This window comes from Spinacia oleracea, chromosome 4 (assembly GCF_020520425.1).
Source record: "Spinacia oleracea cultivar Varoflay chromosome 4, BTI_SOV_V1, whole genome shotgun sequence".
Taxonomy (NCBI): Eukaryota; Viridiplantae; Streptophyta; class Magnoliopsida; order Caryophyllales; family Amaranthaceae; genus Spinacia; species Spinacia oleracea.
This window is the reverse complement of record NC_079490.1, coordinates 172,593,115-172,613,885: the sequence shown is the minus strand read 5'-3', so window position 1 is coordinate 172,613,885 and position 20,771 is coordinate 172,593,115. Positions and strand designations below refer to the sequence as shown.

The 20,771-nt window shown below is 41.7% G+C and overlaps 4 protein-coding genes across 9 annotated transcripts; 3 read left to right on the top strand and 1 right to left on the bottom strand.

Annotated features, from left to right (window-relative positions):
• Positions 1-350: 350 nt before the first annotated feature.
• On the top strand, positions 351-1,789 carry LOC110786650 (homoserine kinase). Its single transcript, XM_021991215.2, has one exon. The coding sequence runs from the start codon at positions 475-477 to the stop codon at positions 1,585-1,587; it is 1,113 nt and encodes a 370-aa protein (XP_021846907.1). The 5' UTR covers positions 351-474; the 3' UTR covers positions 1,588-1,789.
• A 709-nt stretch (positions 1,790-2,498) lies between these two features.
• On the top strand, positions 2,499-6,579 carry LOC110786605 (RING-H2 finger protein ATL80). 3 transcript variants are annotated; one of them, XR_008932368.1, is made up of 3 exons: positions 2,499-4,870; positions 5,275-5,458; positions 6,025-6,579. XR_008932368.1 is itself a non-coding variant. In XM_021991156.2 (2 exons), the coding sequence occupies exons 1-2, from the start codon at positions 4,313-4,315 to the stop codon at positions 5,290-5,292; spliced, it is 576 nt and encodes a 191-aa protein (XP_021846848.1). In that variant the 5' UTR covers positions 2,499-4,312; the 3' UTR covers positions 5,293-5,697. The 3 variants fall into 3 exon arrangements, 2 of the variants coding, with proteins under 2 accessions (XP_021846848.1, XP_056698871.1); XM_021991156.2 differs by lacking the exon at positions 6,025-6,579 and having other exon boundaries at positions 5,275-5,697; XM_056842893.1 differs by lacking the exons at positions 5,275-5,458; positions 6,025-6,579 and having other exon boundaries at positions 2,508-5,099.
• LOC110786649 (monosaccharide-sensing protein 2) lies at positions 6,296-12,289 on the bottom strand. 4 transcript variants are annotated; one of them, XM_021991212.2, is made up of 6 exons: positions 11,966-12,289; positions 11,330-11,447; positions 10,015-10,581; positions 8,386-9,323; positions 7,392-7,579; positions 6,296-6,917 (listed from the first exon to the last, which is right to left on the bottom strand). In XM_021991212.2, exons 2-6 carry the CDS (start codon positions 11,406-11,408, stop codon positions 6,491-6,493), a joined length of 2,199 nt encoding a protein of 732 aa, XP_021846904.1. In that variant the 5' UTR covers positions 11,409-11,447; positions 11,966-12,289; the 3' UTR covers positions 6,296-6,490. The 4 variants fall into 4 exon arrangements, with proteins under 4 accessions (XP_021846904.1, XP_021846905.1, XP_021846906.1 ...); XM_021991213.2 differs by having other exon boundaries at positions 11,600-12,187; XM_021991214.2 differs by having other exon boundaries at positions 11,971-12,187.
• A 3,591-nt stretch (positions 12,290-15,880) lies between these two features.
• Positions 15,881-20,563, top strand: LOC130472294 (uncharacterized; the record flags this gene model as incomplete). Its single annotated transcript, XM_056842890.1, has 1 exon — positions 15,881-20,563. A coding segment is annotated over exon 1 (4,437 nt), but the record flags the coding sequence as incomplete, so codon positions are not given.
• Between the last annotated feature and the right edge of the window lie 208 nt (positions 20,564-20,771).

The following is a 20,771-nucleotide window of genomic DNA, read 5'->3' as shown; positions in this document are numbered from 1 at the left end:
CAATGCCTTGATCCAACAGACTCAGCCGGTCCTTGGCCTTCTTTGCCACGTGCAATCTGAAAAGATGGTAATATTCTGTCAGTTCTTGTTCATGATCCAAGAACTGGCTATGAGAATGGACTGAGTTTCTGCTGCAATGGCTGATGTTGTGGTGAAGGTTCCAGCTATCCCAGCCATGAATATGTGTTCTTCATTCCTGCAAATAACTGCATAGGAGGCAAGGAGAGTAGAGGAACAGAAAGAGGCATCGCATTTCACAAAATAATTGAAAAGGGTGGGGGATCCAAATGCATTGACTTAATCTGTTGTGTTCCTTTACTCTCTATATTTCCATGATCTTTGGCTAACCATATAGTTTGGTGGCACCAAGGGCCAATAGCTAACCATATAGTAAACACTTTCTTCCTTGTTCACAAATTTCTCCTTTCTATCCCCCAACCAATCTCTCTCTATTTCTTTCCCTCTCCTCTAGCAATGGCAATCTGCGCACAATCTCCATTCAAACCCGTCAATCTATCACCTCACTCCCCTTCTCCCACCCACAAATCCCCATTCATCTGTAAACTTTCTCTCTCCTCCCACTCAACCCACTCACCTCTCACCACTGAACCAACACCACTCCTCACCTCCGTCACCACCTTCGCCCCCGCTACCGTCGCCAACCTCGGCCCAGGGTTCGACTTCCTCGGTTGCGCTGTCGATGGCCTCGGTGACTTCGTTTCTCTTTCCGTTGACCCCTCCGTTCATCCCGGTCAACTCTCCATCTCCTCCATTTCCGGCGACGCTTCTTCCAAACTCTCCAAAGATCCCCTTCTTAACTGCGCCGGTATCTCTGCCCTAGCCGCCATGAAGCTCCTTAACATTCGCTCCGTCGGCCTTTCTCTATCTCTCCAAAAAGGGCTCCCACTTGGCTCCGGTCTCGGATCTTCAGCAGCTTCCGCTGCTGCTGCCGCTGTTGCTGTGAACTCCCTATTTGGCTCCCCTCTCTCTCCACTCGACCTCGTACACGCTGGACTTGAGTCAGAATCTAAAGTTTCCGGTTACCACGCTGACAACATTGCACCGGCGATAATGGGTGGTTTTATCTTAATCAGGAGTTATGAGCCATTGGATTTGATGAAATTGGAGTTCCCTGAGACTAATGATTTGTATTTCGTATTGGTTAGTCCGGAATTTGAAGCCCCAACGAAGAAGATGAGGGCGGCATTGCCGAAGGAGATCGGGATGCCGCACCACATATGGAATTCTAGCCAAGCGGCAGCATTGGTGGCGGCAGTTTTGATGGGTGACGTAGAAGGGATAGGAAAGGCAATGTCTTCCGATAAAGTGGTGGAGCCAAGGCGGGCACCATTGATTCCCGGGATGATGGCGGTGAAGAAGGCGGCTATTGAAGGGGGAGCGTTCGGGTGTACAATTAGCGGGGCAGGGCCTACGGCTGTGGCAGTAACGGATAGGGAGGAGAAGGGAAGAGAGATCGGAGAGAGAATGGTGGAAGCGTTTTGGAAGGAAGGAGGGTTAAAGGCTGCCGCTGTGATTCAAAAGCTAGATAGAGTTGGTGCTAGAGTTGTTAGCAGTGTTCCCAGATGAATTTTGTTTGGGGGTATGTTTTTTTCAAAGCTTTTGTCTTTTTGATCAGTTTTGACTGATAAGTATTTGAGATGAGTTAGGGAAGGGAAATAAATTGTATTTTGCTGTAGAAGATTAATTGAATTATAATTTAAGGAGCATTGAAGCTGAATTTATGTTTCTTCTTAATTTGAGAATGTGATCTTGATGCAATTTGTACTGAGAGATGATCTTCACCATTTATTATGAATCTGCTCATGGAACTTGGTGACTGTGTTTGGTCTCTGTTATGTAAACTCTGAATATCCATTGATTGCACGAATTAAATTTGATGGAATAGCACTTTGAGAGAGGGGGTGTTTTGAAGGACTTCGGAACTAATGTAATATAAACCTTGTAGATGGATTTGGTTGCTTGACTGCTTGTCCCTTTTATGAGATAGAAAATTTTGTAGTTTAACACTTTAACCTTACTTTTACCAGTATTACCACCCATTAGTCTTTGTCAACCAAAAGGATATTGTGGTTAGTTCAGCTACGGTATGACTCAGGGTCTTCTATCTTGATTGTTGAGTGAATGGTTGAATAGTCCTTGCAGTTGCAATACATTAAGTTGAAATGACTTCACTAAGTTGGACAGTTAGTACAGATCCTGAAGGGATAGGGATAGGGATAGGAATAAGAACAAGAATATGATAGAATTGTTTGGCTCCCATGAGAGCAGGAGACACCTCAATTATAACATGAGAGTCTTGCATTTTCTAGCGCAGGTGCTTGTAAATTTATGGCTTGAGTAGCTCATGTTTAGTCAAATAAAAATACACAAGATTTTTGTGATGAAGCAAACCCTGTATTGAGCAGGGAGGAGATATTTTTGTGATTTACTTCTACTGCTCTATTATTGCTGCTATGGGCTATCTGATTGGTGTCTGTTACTGATTTGTTTGCTTATATCTGATTTCCACTTTTGATGAATATATTGAGAATTGGAATGGAGATTCCATGAAAGTGGCCCCATACTTTTTCTGTTTCACTTATTAAGTTACTGATAAGGTAATATACTAAACCATGTCTCTTATCCGGTTCTAGAATAAGTGTCCTTGAACAAATTTCCAGTTTACACATTGTTGAAAGACCATCCTCTGTAGACAAAACAAATGGGAAATTACCACCATCACCAACAGTTCACCACTACCTCCCAATATCCACCGTACACGGGGTCACCAGTTACCACTGACCAATCGAGACTCATGGAAAAGTTGTTTTCAGAATATTGATTGAGAATCATTCAACTTATGTAGTGTATACTTCTTGGTGGAATTTAGGTAGATGTTGGGAAAATGGATGGTGTGCAATGGACTAATGGAGAACAAAAGCACAGGTTAAATAGAGTGAATCAGATTCTTTTATATACCACCTTTTCTACTCATTATGGAGAGTTCCTTTTCTACTTAGGCTATCCCACTACCAAAAGTTCCTTTAAACTTTTGTCATGCTTATGCTATAAACATATGCACACTTTTTATATATACACTTATTGGAGTAAGTTGCTATTGGTAGAAATGGAACTCTACTTATTAACTTGCTTTTAGGATCAGCAGTCATGCTGTTGTGTGCTTCCGCTAATTATCAGGTTCAAACATTTGTTTAAATGGGAGATGCTTTTGCTCTTTAGTTCTTGTTAGTGCCAAATGCGCAGTTTTTTTGTTTGATAGTAGATAAGCAAATAATGTATATCACACATCCTATTTATCAGTATCGTGTTAAGTAAATTATGAATATATGAAGACGTATAATGATAGTGGAAAGAACACATGTTCCACATCCTGTTAATTAGTATCCTTGTTAAGTTAGTTATGGTTTATACTTCTGCACACCACTGCACAATCCCGTGCCCATAGCCCCATAGCTAACCAAACACTGGTCAGTAGTACGTTTATGGGGCTCGATCCCGATAAATTTTACTTCACCTGGCACGAAGAGCTCAAATAGAAGCTTAAAAGTTATTTTTAACGAAATTTATGCTAGCATGTTTCATGAAATTCTAGTAGAAGTTATAACCTTAAACTGTCTTTGTCACATAAGGAATACTTTGATGACCCCTTGAATGGACTAGATGCTTACAAGTTTTATTGCATGTAATCAGTTAAGCATCAGTGCTTTGCTTAGAACTTCTCTTTTAGAGTTTTAGTCTGATGGCCTGATTTCTAGTTTCCGTCATTTGCTTTAACAATGTGTGAAACTGTACTCCATTTAGAGAAAGGAAGCTAACCTATTTATATAGTTCAATAATACAATTAATTCACTTTTCTGTCAATATGCATTTTATGAAGTCTTGGAAGAACTCTGACATGAAAACAGAGCAAAATCTTTATTATGTTACTTGTTGGAAATCTAAAAATAGAAATAATATTGGATGGTGGGCCTGTACTTGATGTTATGTGGCTAAGTGGTGCATAAGCTGATGCTCATCTATTTCTCTCGAAATGGAGAAGGTGATTAATTTATTTATTTATTTTATTTTATTGTGGGAGGAGGAAAGTAATTGATGTCCTGTTATTGGCTGACAGTAACTTTTTTGTATTGCTATTACTATAAAAGCTATGCAAACCTCAGACTTGAACCTCTGTGAGAGATAAACCATTTGTCTGCACACTCCTATACACTCTACAACCCCTCTTCTCCTCCTCCTACTCCTTAATAAGATCTCAGAGAAATTCAAAGAACAGAAGAAAGAAGGGAAAGCCATGGCTGTTGGTCTAAGGCTTCTTTCTCAATTTCACACGGATATACCTGCAGCCAATAATGCAGGACTACATTCTAGCCCATCAGATTATGTCGTCATCTTGGCTGCTCTCTGTTGTGCTCTTATCTGTGCAGTTGGCCTTGTAATGGCAGCACGTTGTGTTTGTCTCCACCGCCCTCTCAACCTTTTCATGACGGCTCCAGTCCTTCATACCTCACCACCAGGTCTCAATAAGAAAACCCTCCAGTTACTACCAACTACTAAGTACCTTTGTGAAGCAGGTGATAGTAACAAACAGGCTGACGACTGTGCCATCTGTTTGACAGAGTTTTCTGATGGGGATATGATGAGGATTCTTCCACGATGTGGCCATGCATTTCATATAACCTGCATTGATACATGGCTTGGGTCCCACTCATCATGTCCGTCTTGTAGACAGTTGGTTCTGGTGGTTGGTAAATGTCATCACTGTGGTGGATTTTCTGCTCACCAGGGCTTCCATGGCACTGCCAATGATGTTCGTACGAGAGAGATTGATGTGGTGTGCAGGCAAGACTATGTACGTACATATTTACCTTAGAATTAACAGGAAGTGAAATGTGTCTTCCTTTTTCATTTTGTTTTAACTACTACTTCCATTTGATTGAAGGTGAAGGATTCTTGTTTGATTTGTCAAAATGGAAACCTTCGTGTAAAATTGAATCGAAATATTAGTATCAAGTATGTGCATTTTGTTATGATGCTCTTCTTCCTTTGTGAGTTATGGTAATCATCTGAAGTTTTGGAAATTTGTGTCCTGCTATCGATATGCTATGAATTTAGGGATCATATCAGGTGCAACTAGGAAGGTCATTTTTACTTAGGTGTAGCAAGACAACTTTATTTATGTAGTGTGTGGCAGAAAATCACTTCATTTATCAGCACCAGACCTTTGATGCTCTTATGTTTCCTTGCTATTCCAAGACCCTGACTCAGGCATGATGTCTCGGAAAGTCAGTCACAACTCTGCTTAAGGGTAGCATGCTATACAAAATACAAACAGAAGAACTGTTGGGGCAACACCAATGATGGATGGCTCGCTCTCAGTATTCCAAAAATAAACTCCGGTTGAAACCTGATGGTCTGCAACAGAGGAACCAAGTTCCAGGTACTTGAGCATAATTCACATTGTCTGTTCTTTTCATTTTGGAGATCTTTGCTGTCTAAACTCTAGAGAATAAGCCTTACACATTAGTGAAAGCAACTATATTATGTGCAACTTTTTCTAATGTGTTATATAGTGCTGGCTTTAAGTTCTTGTCACTACTTGCTGCCGAACACTTGCAGACTGCTTTTTGTTTTCATGATTGGTTGAACTGGCTATCGAAAGAGTCGAACTTGTGTGCACCACCGGTTTTTTGTTGTTGTTTTGAGATATTTTAAGTCATTGATATAATGCTGGTTCCTTTTTTAATTCAAGATGCTTGAAAATAATATGGAGCCTTACTGATTCTCTTTCTCTGATGTGCACTATCACTTTTTTTCTGTTTACTTGTGTATGACAATAGAAGAATATATGGTATATTCCATTATACCGATTAATGGAAGCCCCATAATCTTTAAGCTCATATCTTATCCTATTCAATTATTAAGTTCTGATTCTCAACTTCACTTGCTCACTTTAGCTGATGCCAAAACGTCGTAGTTCTGATGTCTGTTTCATTGAACTTTCAGTGGAGAGAAGTATTGGAAGAAAGTTAGAGAGGTATTTCAGGTATATTGTATGCTTCCCCCATTGATAGTATATTCAATGTTAGAAAGTTAAGTCATTTTTCAGAAATTTAGGACTCAGATTAAACCATACTAATATCAGAAAAGTTTCAGAAATTGAACAATCTGCATCAAGATTCAATTTTTTGTATAAAACCAGCAACTGTGGAAAACTAAGAAGAAACAGCTCAATGTTGTGGATGGTTTTATAAGACTACCATTACTGAAATACTACTGAAATAATGCTGCCTGAAATTTTGTAATTTAACAGTCTTTAAGTTTTCAGAAATGCTGTAATCAAAGAAGTTGCAACAGAACTATATACTTTGATTGATAAACAATACCAGAGTTTGGGAAGGAAACAACCCTTTCCCGGCCCTTAGCAAAACAATAAAAACGGGTGTAACAGATGTAAGTTGTTCTTTTTGTCTTAAGGTTGTCTTGCCCCTAGAGCAAAGAACTCAGTAATTATCTCAAGGGGCATGCCCTTGGTTTCAGGAACCTTTATATAGATAAAAATCCATGCAATTACACTAACAACTGCGTAGAAGCCAAAGACACCAGCAAGTCCAACAGATTTCAGCATCACAGGAAGTGTATCAGTAACTATGATATCACAAATCCAGAACGAAAACGCGCATATAGCAATGCAGAGCCCACGAATCCTGGTTGGGAAAATTTCTGCGCATAGGATATTTGGGACCGGGCCAAAACCCATCACGAAGAAGCAGAGGTAGAAAACTACTGAGACCGTGGAAATCACGGCGTGCACCGTGGTTCCCATGTTTATGATATTTCCAAGTATTAGGACCACAAGCGATAGGAACAATACAGGAATTGTGGTCAATAGCAAAGTCCTGCAAAGATGAAAACAATTAACTTAAACACAAAAACAAATGAAAGGTTTACCAAAAATAATAGAGGTATAACTGTGCAAGTGACTTGAGCTGAGCTGACCTTTTTGATAGGCAATTTTTAGTTGGAACTTGAAATCAAATTCAAAGAGAACACAAAACAAAAGCAATCAAATAAATAATTTTGTAAAGCATGCGTGATTTTTTTGAAAATTAATAACCAAAGAGTCCTTGTTCTCTTAACCTGATATGGTCTCAGCTGGTCTAAATGTTTTCTGTGATTGTTTTTTGTATGGTCTGATTTTTCTGGTCTAATAAGAATAAGGTGAACAGAATAAAGCCTAAATAGCTCTAGCCGCTCTATGCCTCTGGCTTGGATCCTAGTTACAGGCTCAACATAAACAGAAATGAGCAGAAAATGCAATCACATAAAAACTTATTGCTTTCTTTTTGAAACAAACATCTGAAAATAATTACCTCCTTCCAGAAATATCCATAACCCTCATTGCAACAGCTATAGCAGGAAGCATTAAAAGAGTCGTAAGTGCACTGATGAGCAATGCTGCAGAGGAAGCGCCAATACCCATGTGCGAAAGAAGATGACCAACTCCAGCCTGCTCTAATATTTGAGGTGTGTAATACAGAACCCCATTTATCCCAGAGAACTGCACCAAGAAACAGACATTTTCATTTTCATGCAAACAATCACATGGCCGTATTACAATTCACAAGACAATTTAATAGACAATACTGAAGCAAGGGATGGGAATTGACTGAATAACCCTGTGTAACTTAATCAGACTGTAAGGAAAATGTCTGCTAACCCTGTGTAACTTAATCAGACAATCGGGGGATCCCATCAAGTCTTAACGTTCAATGATTTTATTTCAGTAACTATTAGGAAAAAGAACGGTAGGGCCGTGAGGGACGGGCCTAAGACTGTAACAGGATGAAGACACTAGAGGTAGAAAAAAGAGCAAAAGATTGAAAACACAATTCCTGTTCCTGCACATGCTGAATAAAAGTAATGTAAAAAAACAAAAAAATCAGACTGATGCATGACAAACATTAGAATGCTCAATGTCACTTCAACTGAAAGCTCCGTTTGGTTTGGTGAAACGTTTTTAGTGCATGGAAAACATTTTCCAAAGGAAAACACAATTTCATACTAGTTTTCCTTTGGTTGGTTCCTTAAAAGAAAATGGGAGAAGATGGTGAAGATTGAGGGGGGGAAAAGGGAGAGGGAGGTAAGGAGGAAAGGTGGAAAAGTGGCCTACCTTTCAAATGGAAAAGGTTTTTCCACCTTTGAGGAGTGATGAAATATTGTTTTTCATCCCTTGCCAAACCAGATAACGTAAAATGATTGAAAAGGGAAAAATCGTTTTCCATGAAAACGTTTTATACCTTACTAAACGGAGCCTAAATGAAGAGAAGAAAGCATATTCCTTCCAGAAGGAGTAGGTCTTTTTACCTGTTGAAGAAGTTGAAGTCCGATACCAACAACCAATGCACGCCTTACACCGGGTTCTAGAAGGTCCCTCCAACTAGGTCCTTTAGCAACAGCCTCAGAAGGGTGAACCATAGCTGGTCCAATTGCATGATGATCCATAAACTCCCTCGAATAAAGGGCAGGTTCACTCACTAACGCAGCTGCCTTAATAAACTCGGTATCACCACCAGTAACATCACCACCAGGAAGAGAGATCACAGACCCTCGTTTAGATCCAGCATCACCTTCCTGATGTAAATAAAGCCTTTTAAACCCTCCTTCCTTTTTCCCATCCGCACCTTCTCTCTCGCTCCATTTCCAAGCAAGCTGCCAACCACCACCAATGCCGCTAGCTTCACTTCCTTGTATTAAACCACTAGGCTTCATGCTAAACATGCTGCCTGAAGCAGGAGCAACCATGGCTTTATCAGTACCTGAAACCTGATGAGTCATAAGTGGACTCCGTAAATTGTCATCCTCTTCAGAATAATCATCATCATCATCCTCATGATGGTGAACATATTCATCATCATGTCCCTCATCCCAGTCTTCGTTTCTAGGATCTTTCCCTCCTCCTATACTAAACATACTACCAAAATTTGGGAAGATGATACTTCGCATGCTTCCTTGTTCTGGAAGCTTCTCATGTACACTACCAAAAAGCGTGACAAGGGGGTCTATAAAGGAACTACTAGGGTTTTGAATGCTTCCCTGGCGAGATGCAATCCCGAGCATACTCTGACCAGTGACTGGTCTTGCAATCCAGGATTGGCCTACTTCGGACCCATATAACTTAATCTGATCTTTGACAACCATTGGATCTTGATCATCAGCAATGCCAGCATCTGGCTCAATTAAGTATTCTTCTATTGATGCTTCACCTCCAACTCGAAGTCCCTCAACAAGCAAAGCCATCTCAGCTGTTCATCCCAAAAAAAAATTGTAAATGAGATCACATTGCTTCAGCTTTCAATTTTCAATCAACAGTCATACTCCCTTTACTTTATAATGACCATCCTACTATCTGTTCTGGTCTGTCTTACATTAACATGCACATTCATTTTCACTCAGAAGTTAGGCTCCGTTTGGTTTGGTGTAAAACGTATTCAGTACAAAATGATTTTCCATGGAAAACTTTTTCTAGGGGAAAACAAAATTCCAAACTAGTTTTGTTTGGTTCCTTGAAAGAAAATGGGAGAAGATGGTGAAGATTGAGGGGAAGAAAGCAGAGGGAGGTAAGAAGGAAAGGTGGAAAAGTGAAAAAGTGGTTTCTCTCCCTTTGAATGGAAAGGGCTTTTCCACTTTTGAGGGAGTTATGGAAAATTGTTTAGGGTCCCTTACCAAACCAAACAACGTAAAATGGTTGAAAAGGGGAAAATCGTTTTCCATGAAAACGTTTTACACCCTACCAAATGGAGCCTTAATGCATACATAGTTCACTGAACTCTCAACTGTTAGCGTAATTTAATTTACCTTTCGCTAACATGCTTGTTTTCCTCGAACAGGAAGTTAAAAAAAACAATGCAGTATATGTCATTCAATCCCTGTAAAATTGCAGAAATTTTAACAAGGGGCTTAAGTTGTAGAAGCAAAGTTTTCAAATGGACTCACCAGCAACATCTTCCCTGCCTCGCAATCGTTGAAGAACCCTTTTGGCCTCACTCATTCTTCCTTTACTAACAAGCCAACGAGGAGACTCGGGTAAGAAGAATACAGTTAATATAAAATAAATACTGGATGGAATTAAAAGAACCCCAAGCATCAATCTCCAGCTAGGTTTTTCCATTAATGACATCCCAAAAACCATACAGTAAGCTGCAAACATTCCACCAGAACCAGTGAACTGAGGAAGTGTGTTCAATGAACCCCTTATTTCAGTTGGAGCTGTCTCTGATATATAAAGAGGAACAAGAGTGACAACCAAACCATTTCCACAACCATCTAATAGTCGACCCAAGAGTAGAACATAGATATTAGGAGACCACAACATGATTAAGGCACTAATGAAGTAACAGAGAGATGAGATAATCATCATAGGGCGACGACCAATACGGTCTGCAATCGGTCCACAGCATGTTGTGATTAGAGTGGCTCCAACTAGTGCCATAGCTACTATTAAGCCTTCCAAAGTTGGTGCACTCTCCAAGTTGAATTCTTTCTTGATGTATAAAACAGCACCTAGATCAAAACAAAGGAAACAAAACCCACCATAGTCCTCATTAAATGGATTTTTTTTCATAATCTAATACTCAAAGGTTTTGTAAATTGCCAAATTGATTGATATAATGATATCCCTCCATTTCTTAAAGTTGTTACGGCCTGTTTAGTAGCAGGTAATAAATGGCGCGAATGAGAATGAATTTATATTGTAAATTTTGTGAGGGAAGCCACAACTCAATGCATAATGTCAATTCACCTCAAGTATCTCAATTTCTTCATAAATCTCCATTACCATCCAATATCATTTTTGGTTGGTATTGAGTGATAATGAAGATTTATGAAGAAAAAAACACAAGTTTGGGATGAGATTGCATTGACATGAACATTATGATGATGTTACTTTCCTTGCCAAATTACACTTAGATTCATCTCATTTACATCATTTATTACCGGCTACTAAACGTTCTATTAATAAACTTAATAAACAGGATGATCTTCAAGGAACGGAGGGAGTAATTTTCTATGTATCCTTCTCTCCTCTCCTCCTCAAACTTAAACCCATTTTAAGGGTTTTCCCAAACTTCTACCAATAGTGTAAATTTTACAAAAGTTTTAAACTTTACACAAAAATTGAGCAAAGGGGCCTCCAAATTGGCTAATTTGAGGTTCATAACAAACAATTAAACTTTGAAAAACAAAAAAAAAAAAAAAAAAAAAAAAAAAAAAAAGCAAAGAGTTCAGAATTCAATCATTCATGAACAATTACCAGCAATACAAGCATTGTCCCATCCTTGCAAAAAATCCCCAACAGTTGCAGCAATTGCAACTAATACTGCCCCCTTCATTTTTACGTCAAATTCTTATGCAACCTCTTCTTCAATAATCTGTCAAAAACCCAATTAAAATTTCAGGTAAATTAATCAATTTACAGAGAAAACAAATTGACAAACATGCAATTACAGGGGGGGAAAAAGGGGAAATAAGGCAGACCCAGATGAGAAAATGGGCAGCTTTCATGAAATTCTTTGCAACTTACCTTTAAAGAAAATGATGCTTCAAAGTGGAAACAGAGTGGTTCAGAAAATTTTAAACAAATTATAACCATATAATTGGTTTTAAAATTAAAATAAAAAGTTCCATGAAGTGTTTTGTTAATCACCTTCCGGAAAAATCTATCCTTTATCACTGAGAAATAATAAAAAAAAAAAAAAAGTATTTTAGAGAATTATTTCTAACCAGTGAAGAAATGCAATTTGAGAACAAAGTATTGGCTACTTCAAAAAGGCAGAAATTTTTAACTTATTCTAGCATAACGTTGAGAAAATAATTGAACAAAAACACTCAAATTTTAAAAAACATTAAATTAAAAAAATGGGAAATTTGGGAAAAGTGAGGTAAGGACCATGCCCCTCTCTGCAACCGACTGATATTGTTAAGTGTTGACACCTGCCCTGTTCTTCTTCTTCCTTGTTCACACCTCAGCTTAGCTCAGCTCAGCTCAGCTTCCCTGTCACCCTGAAAGGCTGTAACTTTAACTTTCTCTCTCCCCTCCTCTCTCTCTCCTCTCGCAGTGGAGGCAGAGTGATTGGCGCAGTCTTAGTTTGTTGAGGTTTTTGTCCACTTAAATACACTCTTACTTCATCGTCTTAGTATTTAGAGCATCAATTGTAGGCTCACTCTTCATTTGCCCCCTCTTAGTCTCTCTCCTTGTACACCTCATCACTCCCTCTTAACAAGAGTTAGCTACCAAAAACACCAAGAAATAGACTATCTCTTAAACACTACCTCTTATATTGTTTTTTAATATTTTTATTTTTATTTTTATTTTTAATATAAAAAGCAACCAAAATACATCAAATTCTTCCACCTCACCCCACTCTTATTTTTAAGAGCTACCTCTTATTTAGAGGAAGTCACAATCAACCTCTAAATAAGAGGTAGTTAAGAGTTAGCTCTTATTTTTTAAGAGGTAACTCTTAAATTTTCTCTCTCTTTAAGAGTGGGCTAAGAGTAAGCCACAATTGATGCTCTTAGTATTCGTATTTTATGACAGTGATATATCAAGATGCTTGTTTTTTTTTAACCTTTATTTTGGTGTGCGAATGACGCAATTTAGACCAGGGGCGGGTCCTGAATAGTTTTACGGGGTCCGTAAGAAAAATAATAATTAGCAATATACTATGTAATTATGTAATTATACACAAATTTTAGGGGGGCGAAATTAAAAATAAATTATAGAATTTTCCGGCCGGGGGAGCCAGGCCCACCCCAACACAAACTAAGATCCGCCATTAATTTAGACGATGGAGCATTGTGCCTTTTAAGAACACAAATATAAAGCTAAAATAATATAAAATTGCTCGAGAAGAACATGGATATATTTATTATTTATACTTTAAAAAGTAAATTAGTTTTTCATTTTTTTATAACAAAAAAGGTGAAATAATATACCTCGTGTTCTTTTGCGCGTGTACATATGTTCTTTGGTGCATCACCCTTGTCCATTGTCCACAAATTAATGTGAATGAGTCACAATGAATGTAAGTTACTCCCTCCCTAATTTATTAGGAGTCACACTTGGTTAGGCACGGGTATTAAAGAAAAATAGTACTCCCTCCATTTCTTTTTGATGTATCCATTTGGAATCTGGTGTGGTTTTTAAGAAAATTGAAATATTGGTTTGTATAGGTATAAGTGTAATGATTGGGTGTAAGATAAATGATTGGGTGTAAGAGATTATAATAAATAAAGGAGTGATAAAATAATAAAGAAATAAGGTAAGAGAGAGAAGTGATAATGATAGGTGATAAAGGAGGTGAGAGAGTGGGTATATGGGGAAGGGAAAAGAATTAAATATTATGGGTGAGGAAAATTATGTGGGAATATTGGTAGAATCTTTAGGTATTTTGATAATTAGATAGAAATGTAAGGGTATTTTAGGATAAAATGTATGTCCAAAAATAGAATAGATTCTAAATGGATACAACAATATGAAACGCTTAAAATGGAAACGAATACAACAAAAAGAAACGGAGGGAGTAGAATAAGAGAAGATAATAAAGCAAGTGGAGTTGGGGTAAATATTTTAGTTAAATAAAACAAGTGGGGACCAAGTAACTTTGGTGGGATGAGTTTCTGAAATAAATTGTTTAATGTCATGGTGGGTTATATGGTAAATTAAATATATTGGAGTACTAATTTGATGGTGGTAGGAAAATTACTAAAAACATAAAAGTGAAACTCCTAATAAATTACGGCCAGAAATGGTAAGTGTGACTCTAATAAATCACGGAAGGAGTACAAATAAGGGTGGTGGGTTTAATCTGAGACCTGTCACTAGGGGTGTGCACGGTCCGGTCCGGACCAGAAATTGGACCAGAACCCAACCGGAATTGGACTAGACCGGACCGGACCAATAGATTCTGGTCCGGTCCTCGGTCCTTGTAAATACACGATTCCGGTTCGGTCCGGTCAAAACTCGGAATTTTCCGGTCCGGACCGGTGACCCGGAATATAATTTTAAAAATATATATATAGAAGAGCCAAATTTGTAGTCCACATGCATTAATCTTCCCACGCAAAAAAAAAAAAAAACTTTGGAGATTTTTTGTATGTCATTGGCCCTTATCCCCTTTAAATTAAGCTTATGATGTGATGTATGCCATACTTAAAGAGAAATATAGGTTGTAAAAAGATAAAATTGTAAAAACAAATTGAGTTTAAGATTGTAAATCGCAAAAAATAACAAAATCGGTCCAAGCCGGTCCAAAACCGGACCGGACTTGAATTTTCCGGTCCGAGTCCGGTCCGGACCGGATTCTTTCCGATCCGATCCTCGGTTCGTGGATTCTGAAAATTCCGGTCCACCGGTCCAACCGGTTCGGGTCCGATTTTGGACCTGTGCACACCCCTACCTGTCACACACATGTCCTCGTTCTTTGCCATTAGGTCAAAATTTCAGTAGTAAGATGTTGTGCTTAGTCATGGCGTTGTTTACTCTTTTTATATAAACTCGATTCTACACACGGGGGCATGAATATGATGGAGCGGTTTACTTTTTTTTAAATGTAAGTACAATTAGTTAACGTAAGTTTCAAATAAACATGCACGTCCCCATCTTCATTTTTTAAAACATTATTTTATTTATATTAAAAGGGGGTTAATATGTACGGATTACTACTTGCATGTAGTTTAGGTTTTTGCTAAATATGAACATGGAATAAGGTAAAAATGAACATGTAGGTACAATAACAAAAATAAATAAAAATCAACCTGTAATCGTGAGTATGAAGCACAACATGCTTTTGAGTATAGTTATAGATTTTGGTCGGCGGGTTAGCCCGTTTATTTTATTTTATGTGGAGTTTATGTTGGTTGTGTTTGACGAATGGCTTAGTTGGGTAAAAAATCACAAAACTCAAAAGCATACCAAACCAAATCTTAGGAATACGACTAAATTTAGAACGTAATTGTTTGGGCTCCCAATTGATTCTCAATTGGGCCACTAAGTCCAAAGCCCAATGGCTCTAAACAAACAGCATCAAACCCACCAATGGCTAGTCAGCCATCCATCAAGGCCCAAGGCCCAAAAGCAATAAATGACCTATGGGCATTTATTGTGCAAACACTATAAATAGGCCGCCAAGGCTCACACCTCAAGGTACGTCCAATTTACCGCCTTAAGACTACTCTTCTAGAGAACTTCTCTCTAGAATCCGAGCATCATTCTTACTTAGGCATCGGAGGGGCTTTCCTCGGAAACACCCCCGAGGCTAGTAACTTTGCTATTGTGCAGGTGAATTCGGACTCCACTCATTCAAACAAGCAAGATCTTCAACACATACAAAAGGGCCTTCATTCGAAGCCCATTGTTTCCATCTTTACAACACCGGAACAATTTGGCGCCGTCTGTGGGGAAGAACACTTCAAAGCCTTTGAAAGACATCAATCACCTCTTCCCGCGAAAATGGTGAATGATGTTGTTAACAACAATGACGACGATATGATGGTGCGGTCAGATTCAGAATCTGACCAAGAGGGGCACCCTCAATCGATGGCGAGGTCACAGCCAAGCAGAGCTACGACCGCCACAAATGCAGGACCTCCGATTCCAACTAGGGAAGAGCTCACTGCGGCCATGACCATCATGCAAAACTTCCTCTTCAATGAGAAGCAGCAAGGACTGGCAAATGACCGCAGAGAAGAGAGGAGGACCAGGCGAAGGCTGAACGAGCCACCCAGTGCGGAAGTGTCCAGACCCGAACGAGAACTCCTTCCCTTGACAGGTACACACTTGACGTCGAGGTGGATGGAAAGCACGTGGGACACCCAAAAAAGGGCACAACAGCAACCAGATTGGTTTGCGAGACCATCGCCTACTCCAACAGCTCTCCAAAGCGAATCAACTACTCGTAACACTCGGATCCGAAGCTCGGTACTCAGCAGGTTGAGGCCCTCGGTCCACTCAAGGTTAAGACCTTCGATCCATACGAGACTCGGGGTAGGTGAGTCGAGCAGATCTGGCGAACGACCCGAGGTCAGTAGCCGAGAAAGAAGAAGAGACATGAGGCATGATCGAACCCCTAGCCCCCATCGTACGCCCGAACGTTCTAATCACAGAACCTCGGCAAACGAAGGCATCAGGGCTAGACTCGGGAAAAGAATCATGACTCCTACGTCATCCCCTTTCTCGGACGAGCTGATCATGGAAGAAATACCGAAGGTAAGACTGCCAGCTCACCTAACCTACAGCGGAATCACAGATCCGAGGGATCATGTCATCTCCTACGAGCAGCAAATGTTCTTGAGTCCCTACTCCGAAGCATGCTGGTGTAAATACTTCCCAACCACGCTAACCGGAGTGGCGGGAGAGTGGTTTAGATCGCTGCCGAAGGGATCGATCAAGAGCTGGAAAAAGCTGAAAAAGAGATTCTGCACACAGTTCGTGAGCAACAATCGCCCCGAGCGAACCACAGCAGAACTGACCTCAATCCAACAAGAAAGAGACGAAAGTCTGAGAGAATTCATGGCCAGATTCATGAAGGAATCAACAAACATACCAAACTTGCAGCCAGACGTGGCCATCTTCGCCTTGAAGCACGCGCTCCAGGAAGGGAAGTTCCGTGACGAACTCTCAATGAAGAACCCCTCCAGAATAGCTGACGTGCTCCAAATGGCTGATGCGTTCATCAGAACCGAGGAGTTCAACAAGGCCGCTGCAAGACTGAAAGGATCGTCGGATCCGAGAGACACAAAGAATACCCAGAGCAAGCCCGAGGGTAGCTCAAGGAAGGGGAAAGAGAAAGTAGGAGCTAGAGAGATGAGCCCGAAGAAAGACGGGAGAAGGGGTGAACTTCAACCCAAGTACACCAACTACACTCCACTAGCTCTGCCCCGAAAGGAGATATTCAGCCTCAACAGAAATGACGAAAAGTGGAAACTACCTGGGAAGCTCAAGTCCAACCCAGCTCGGAGAAACAAGAACAAATGGTGCGAGTTCCATGATGACTTCGGTCACCATACCGAAGAATGCAACTCGCTGAAAGACAACATTGAGGACCTCGTTCGCCGAGGCTACCTGAAACAGTACTTGTTAGACCGAAGGGAGGAAAAAGAAAAGGCCGCAAGCGGCAAACAACACGAGCAACCCCAGAAAAGGGTCTACGAAGCAACAGGGCACAAGAAAAATGACATCCTAGTGGTGTTCGGGGGACAGAAGTCTGGCCAGGCCAGCAAAAAACACCTAAGAGCCCTCTCCCATCGGGTCAACTTCAGCGCGGTGGGAGACAACCAGCCACACCCCCCGAACATGACCTTCACTGCTGATGATTGCTTCGGAGTCCAGTACAAACATGACGATCCTCTGGTCATCTCCATGGACCTCAATAACCACAACGTACATCGAGTGTTAGTCGACGGAGGAAGTGCCGTCAATATCATCTTCAGAAACTGCTTCGAGCAGCTGATCCTCGAAGAGCCAGAGGAAGCACTGACGAAAGTCAGTTATCCTCTGATCGGATTCAACGGATCCGCAGCTATCCCTCGAGGAAAGATCACCCTGCCAGTCACAGTGGGCGAAGGCCAGGCAGCAAAAACCCTTCGGGACGAATTTTTGGTGATGGACTGCGACTCCGTATACAACGTAATCATGGGGAGAACCATGATTCACAAGATGCAAGCAGTCCCCTCCACATACCACCAGCTGATGATATACGTCTCGGATGCAGGATTCGCCGAACGAATCAGAGGTGATCAAGAAGTGGCGAGAAGAACCTGCCACACTGCTGTCCGAAAGCCCAAACTAGAGGACGGCCCCGAGGAAGAAAAAGGAGCTAAGGGAGAGGAAAGCGAGGCAAAAAGGAGAAGAGCAAGCACAAGCAGCTTGTCTCCCGCAGAAGTTGATGCCCGCCCCGAAACCCTATCTCCCGAACCAGATCAAGAAATGGAGGATATCTTCCTCGAAGAGGATTCAGATAGGAGCGTCCGAATAGGCAAGGGCCTAAGCTCGGGGCTCCGAATCGATTTGATCCGATTACTCAGGGATCATAAAGACATCTTTGCATGGTCAGCAGCAGATATGCCAGGGATAAATCCGAAGCTGATTTGTCACAAGCTGGACGTCAACGCTGAAGCTCGGCCAGTCAAGCAAAAAAAGAGGAACTACTCCTCGGAGAAAAACAAAGCCATCGCCGAGGAGGTGAAAAAGTTGCAGGAGGCCGGATTCATTGAGCCATGCATGTATCCGAAATGGCTGGCCAACGTGGTGATGGTCAAAAAAGCGAATGGCTCCTGGCGAATGTGCGTGGATTTCACAAACCTGAACCGAGCCTGCCCCAAAGACTGCTATCCCCTGCCAAGGATAGATCAATTGGTTGACTCCACCAGCGGCCATGCACTGCTCAGCTTCATGGATGCCTTTTCAGGCTACCACCAAGTATTCATGCACCCCGATGACAGGGCAAAGACAGCGTTCATCACGAGCGCAGGAGTGTTCAACTACAAAATGATGCCTTTCGGCTTGAAAAATGCCGGAGCCACCTACCAGAGACTAGTTGATCACGTCTTCGCCGACCAGAAAGGGAGGAATGTGGAGGTCTATGTGGATGACTCCATCGTAAAAAGCATCAAAGAGGAAGACCACGTCAAAGACTTGGCAGAGACCTTCGGAAACCTGAGGAAGCACAGCATGAAGCTGAACCCAAAAAAATGCGTCTTCGGGGTGAAGTCAGGTAAATTCCTCGGATTCATGGTGAGCGAAAGAGGAATTGATGCGAACCCGGACAAAGTCCAAGCGGCATTGGATTTACCCGAGCCGAAGACCAAGAGAGATGTGCAGAGGCTAACCGGCAGGTTAGCCGCACTAACAAGGTTCATATCAAAGGCCTCGGATAAGGGAGCCCCCTTCTTCAAAGCACTGAAACCAAAGAACCTCCCCGGAGGAGAAGCAGAACCAGTCAAGAAAAAAGGGGTCCCGAGGAAAGTGGATCCCGAACTGATATGGGAACAGGAGCAAAAAGAAGCTTTTCAGCAACTCAGAGCCCACCTAGCTCAACTGCCGACACTGGCCAGACCAAAGGAGGGGGAAACCCTGTACCTATATGTCGCAGTTAGCCCTGGAACCGTCAGCGCAGTGCTTCTTCGGGAAGAAGAAAAGAAGCAACAGCCAATCTACTTCACCAGCCGAACACTCACAGGGGCCGAAACCCGGTACCCACTCATCGAGAAAGTCGCATATGCAGTAGTGGTAGCTGCACGAAAACTGAGGCCATACTTCGACTCCCACCAGATCACAGTGCTAACTGACCAACCGCTCGAAAAAGTACTCGACAAAATAGAGAGGTCAGGAAGATTGGCTGCCTGGGCCTTCGAACTATCAGAGTTCGGCATCAAATATCAGCCGAGGACAGCAATCAAAGCACAAGCATTGGCAGACTTCTTGGCCGAGTGCTCATACCAGGAAATGTTGGATGATACGAAAAGCACTTGGGAGGTCTTCACTGACGGATCTTCCACAATAAACGGCTCAGGGGCAGGAGTTGTACTGATCCCCCCGACGGGGAAAAGCATAGAGTATGCATTGAAGTTCGGCTTCAAAGCAACCAACAACGAGGCCGAATACGAGGCCGCAATCGCAGGGATAGAGCTTTGTTTATCCCTGGAGGCCGAACATGTTCGCCTCAAAACTGATTCCCAGCTTGTAGCCAACCAGATCCGAGGGGAGTATGAGGCCAAATGGCCCAGCATGACAGCCTATTTAGCAAAAATTAAATCCTTAACGTCAAAGTTAAGATCCTTTGAAGTCATCCTCATTCCCCGAGGACAGAACACGCAAGCAGACGCACTGTCAAAACTCGCAAGCTCAACACTGATCGACCTAAACAGGTCGGTCCACGTGGAAGTTCACCAAGAGAGAAGCATCGACTTGCTACCCACCACAGTATGCAGCTTACGTACCGAACCTAGCTGGATGGACGCAGTAGTTGCATACAAAGAAAGGGGAGAACTTCCCGAAGATAAGCTGCAAGCGAGAAAACTGAAAAGATTCAACAGATGGTTCATCATCAGCGCCGAAGGAGAGCTCATGAGGAAATCATTCTCTGCTCCGCTGCTAAAATGTGTGGGTCCAACAGACGCTGACTACATCCTAAGGGAAATCCACCTCGGGATATGCGGAAACCACATTGGAGGTAGGACATTAGCACATAAAGCCCTTCGGGCTGGGTACTGGTGGCCCACTATGGTCTCCGAGGCAAAGCAGATGGCAAGGAAATGCGAGAAATGCCAAAAGTTCGCACCAGCCATCCATCAACCAGCTCAAACCCTACAATCAACACTGTATCCCTTACCATTCGCACAGTGGGGGTTAGACATCATTGGTCCCTTCCCCTCAGCGACGAACCAGAAGAAGTGGTTGATTGTAGGAGTCGACTATTTTAGCAAATGGATCGAAGCCGAAGCTGTCTCCTCCATCACCGAACCTCAGGTCCGCAAGTTCATATGGCAGAACATCATCACAAGGTTCGGCATACCAAGACTGATGGTCTTCGACCACGGGAAACAGTTCGACAACACCCCGTTGCAAAAGTGGTGCAAACAGTTCGGCATACACCTAGCGTACTCGGCAGTCTGTCACCCACAAAGCAACGGGCAAGCCGAAGCTGCTAACAAACTCATCCTCAACGCACTCAAGAAAAGAGTCGAGGATGACA

What these genes read in the sequence shown, in the direction of transcription:
- LOC110786649 (XM_021991212.2), bottom strand. Translation starts at nt 11,408, where the DNA reads ATGAAGGGGGCAGTATTAGTTGCAATTGCTGCAACTGTTGGGGATTTT. An exon ending in GACTTCAACTTCTTCAACAG is followed by an intron (nt 7,580 to 8,385) that starts GTAAAAAGACCT and finishes TTCTTGGTGCAG; the next exon opens with TTCTCTGGGATAAATGGGGT. An exon ending in ATGGATATTTCTGGAAGGAG is followed by an intron (nt 6,918 to 7,391) that starts GTAATTATTTTC and finishes TCATCTTTGCAG; the next exon opens with GACTTTGCTATTGACCACAA.
- LOC110786650 (XM_021991215.2), top strand. Translation starts at nt 475, where the DNA reads ATGGCAATCTGCGCACAATCTCCATTCAAACCCGTCAATCTATCACCT.
- LOC110786605 (XM_056842893.1), top strand. Translation starts at nt 4,313, where the DNA reads ATGGCTGTTGGTCTAAGGCTTCTTTCTCAATTTCACACGGATATACCT.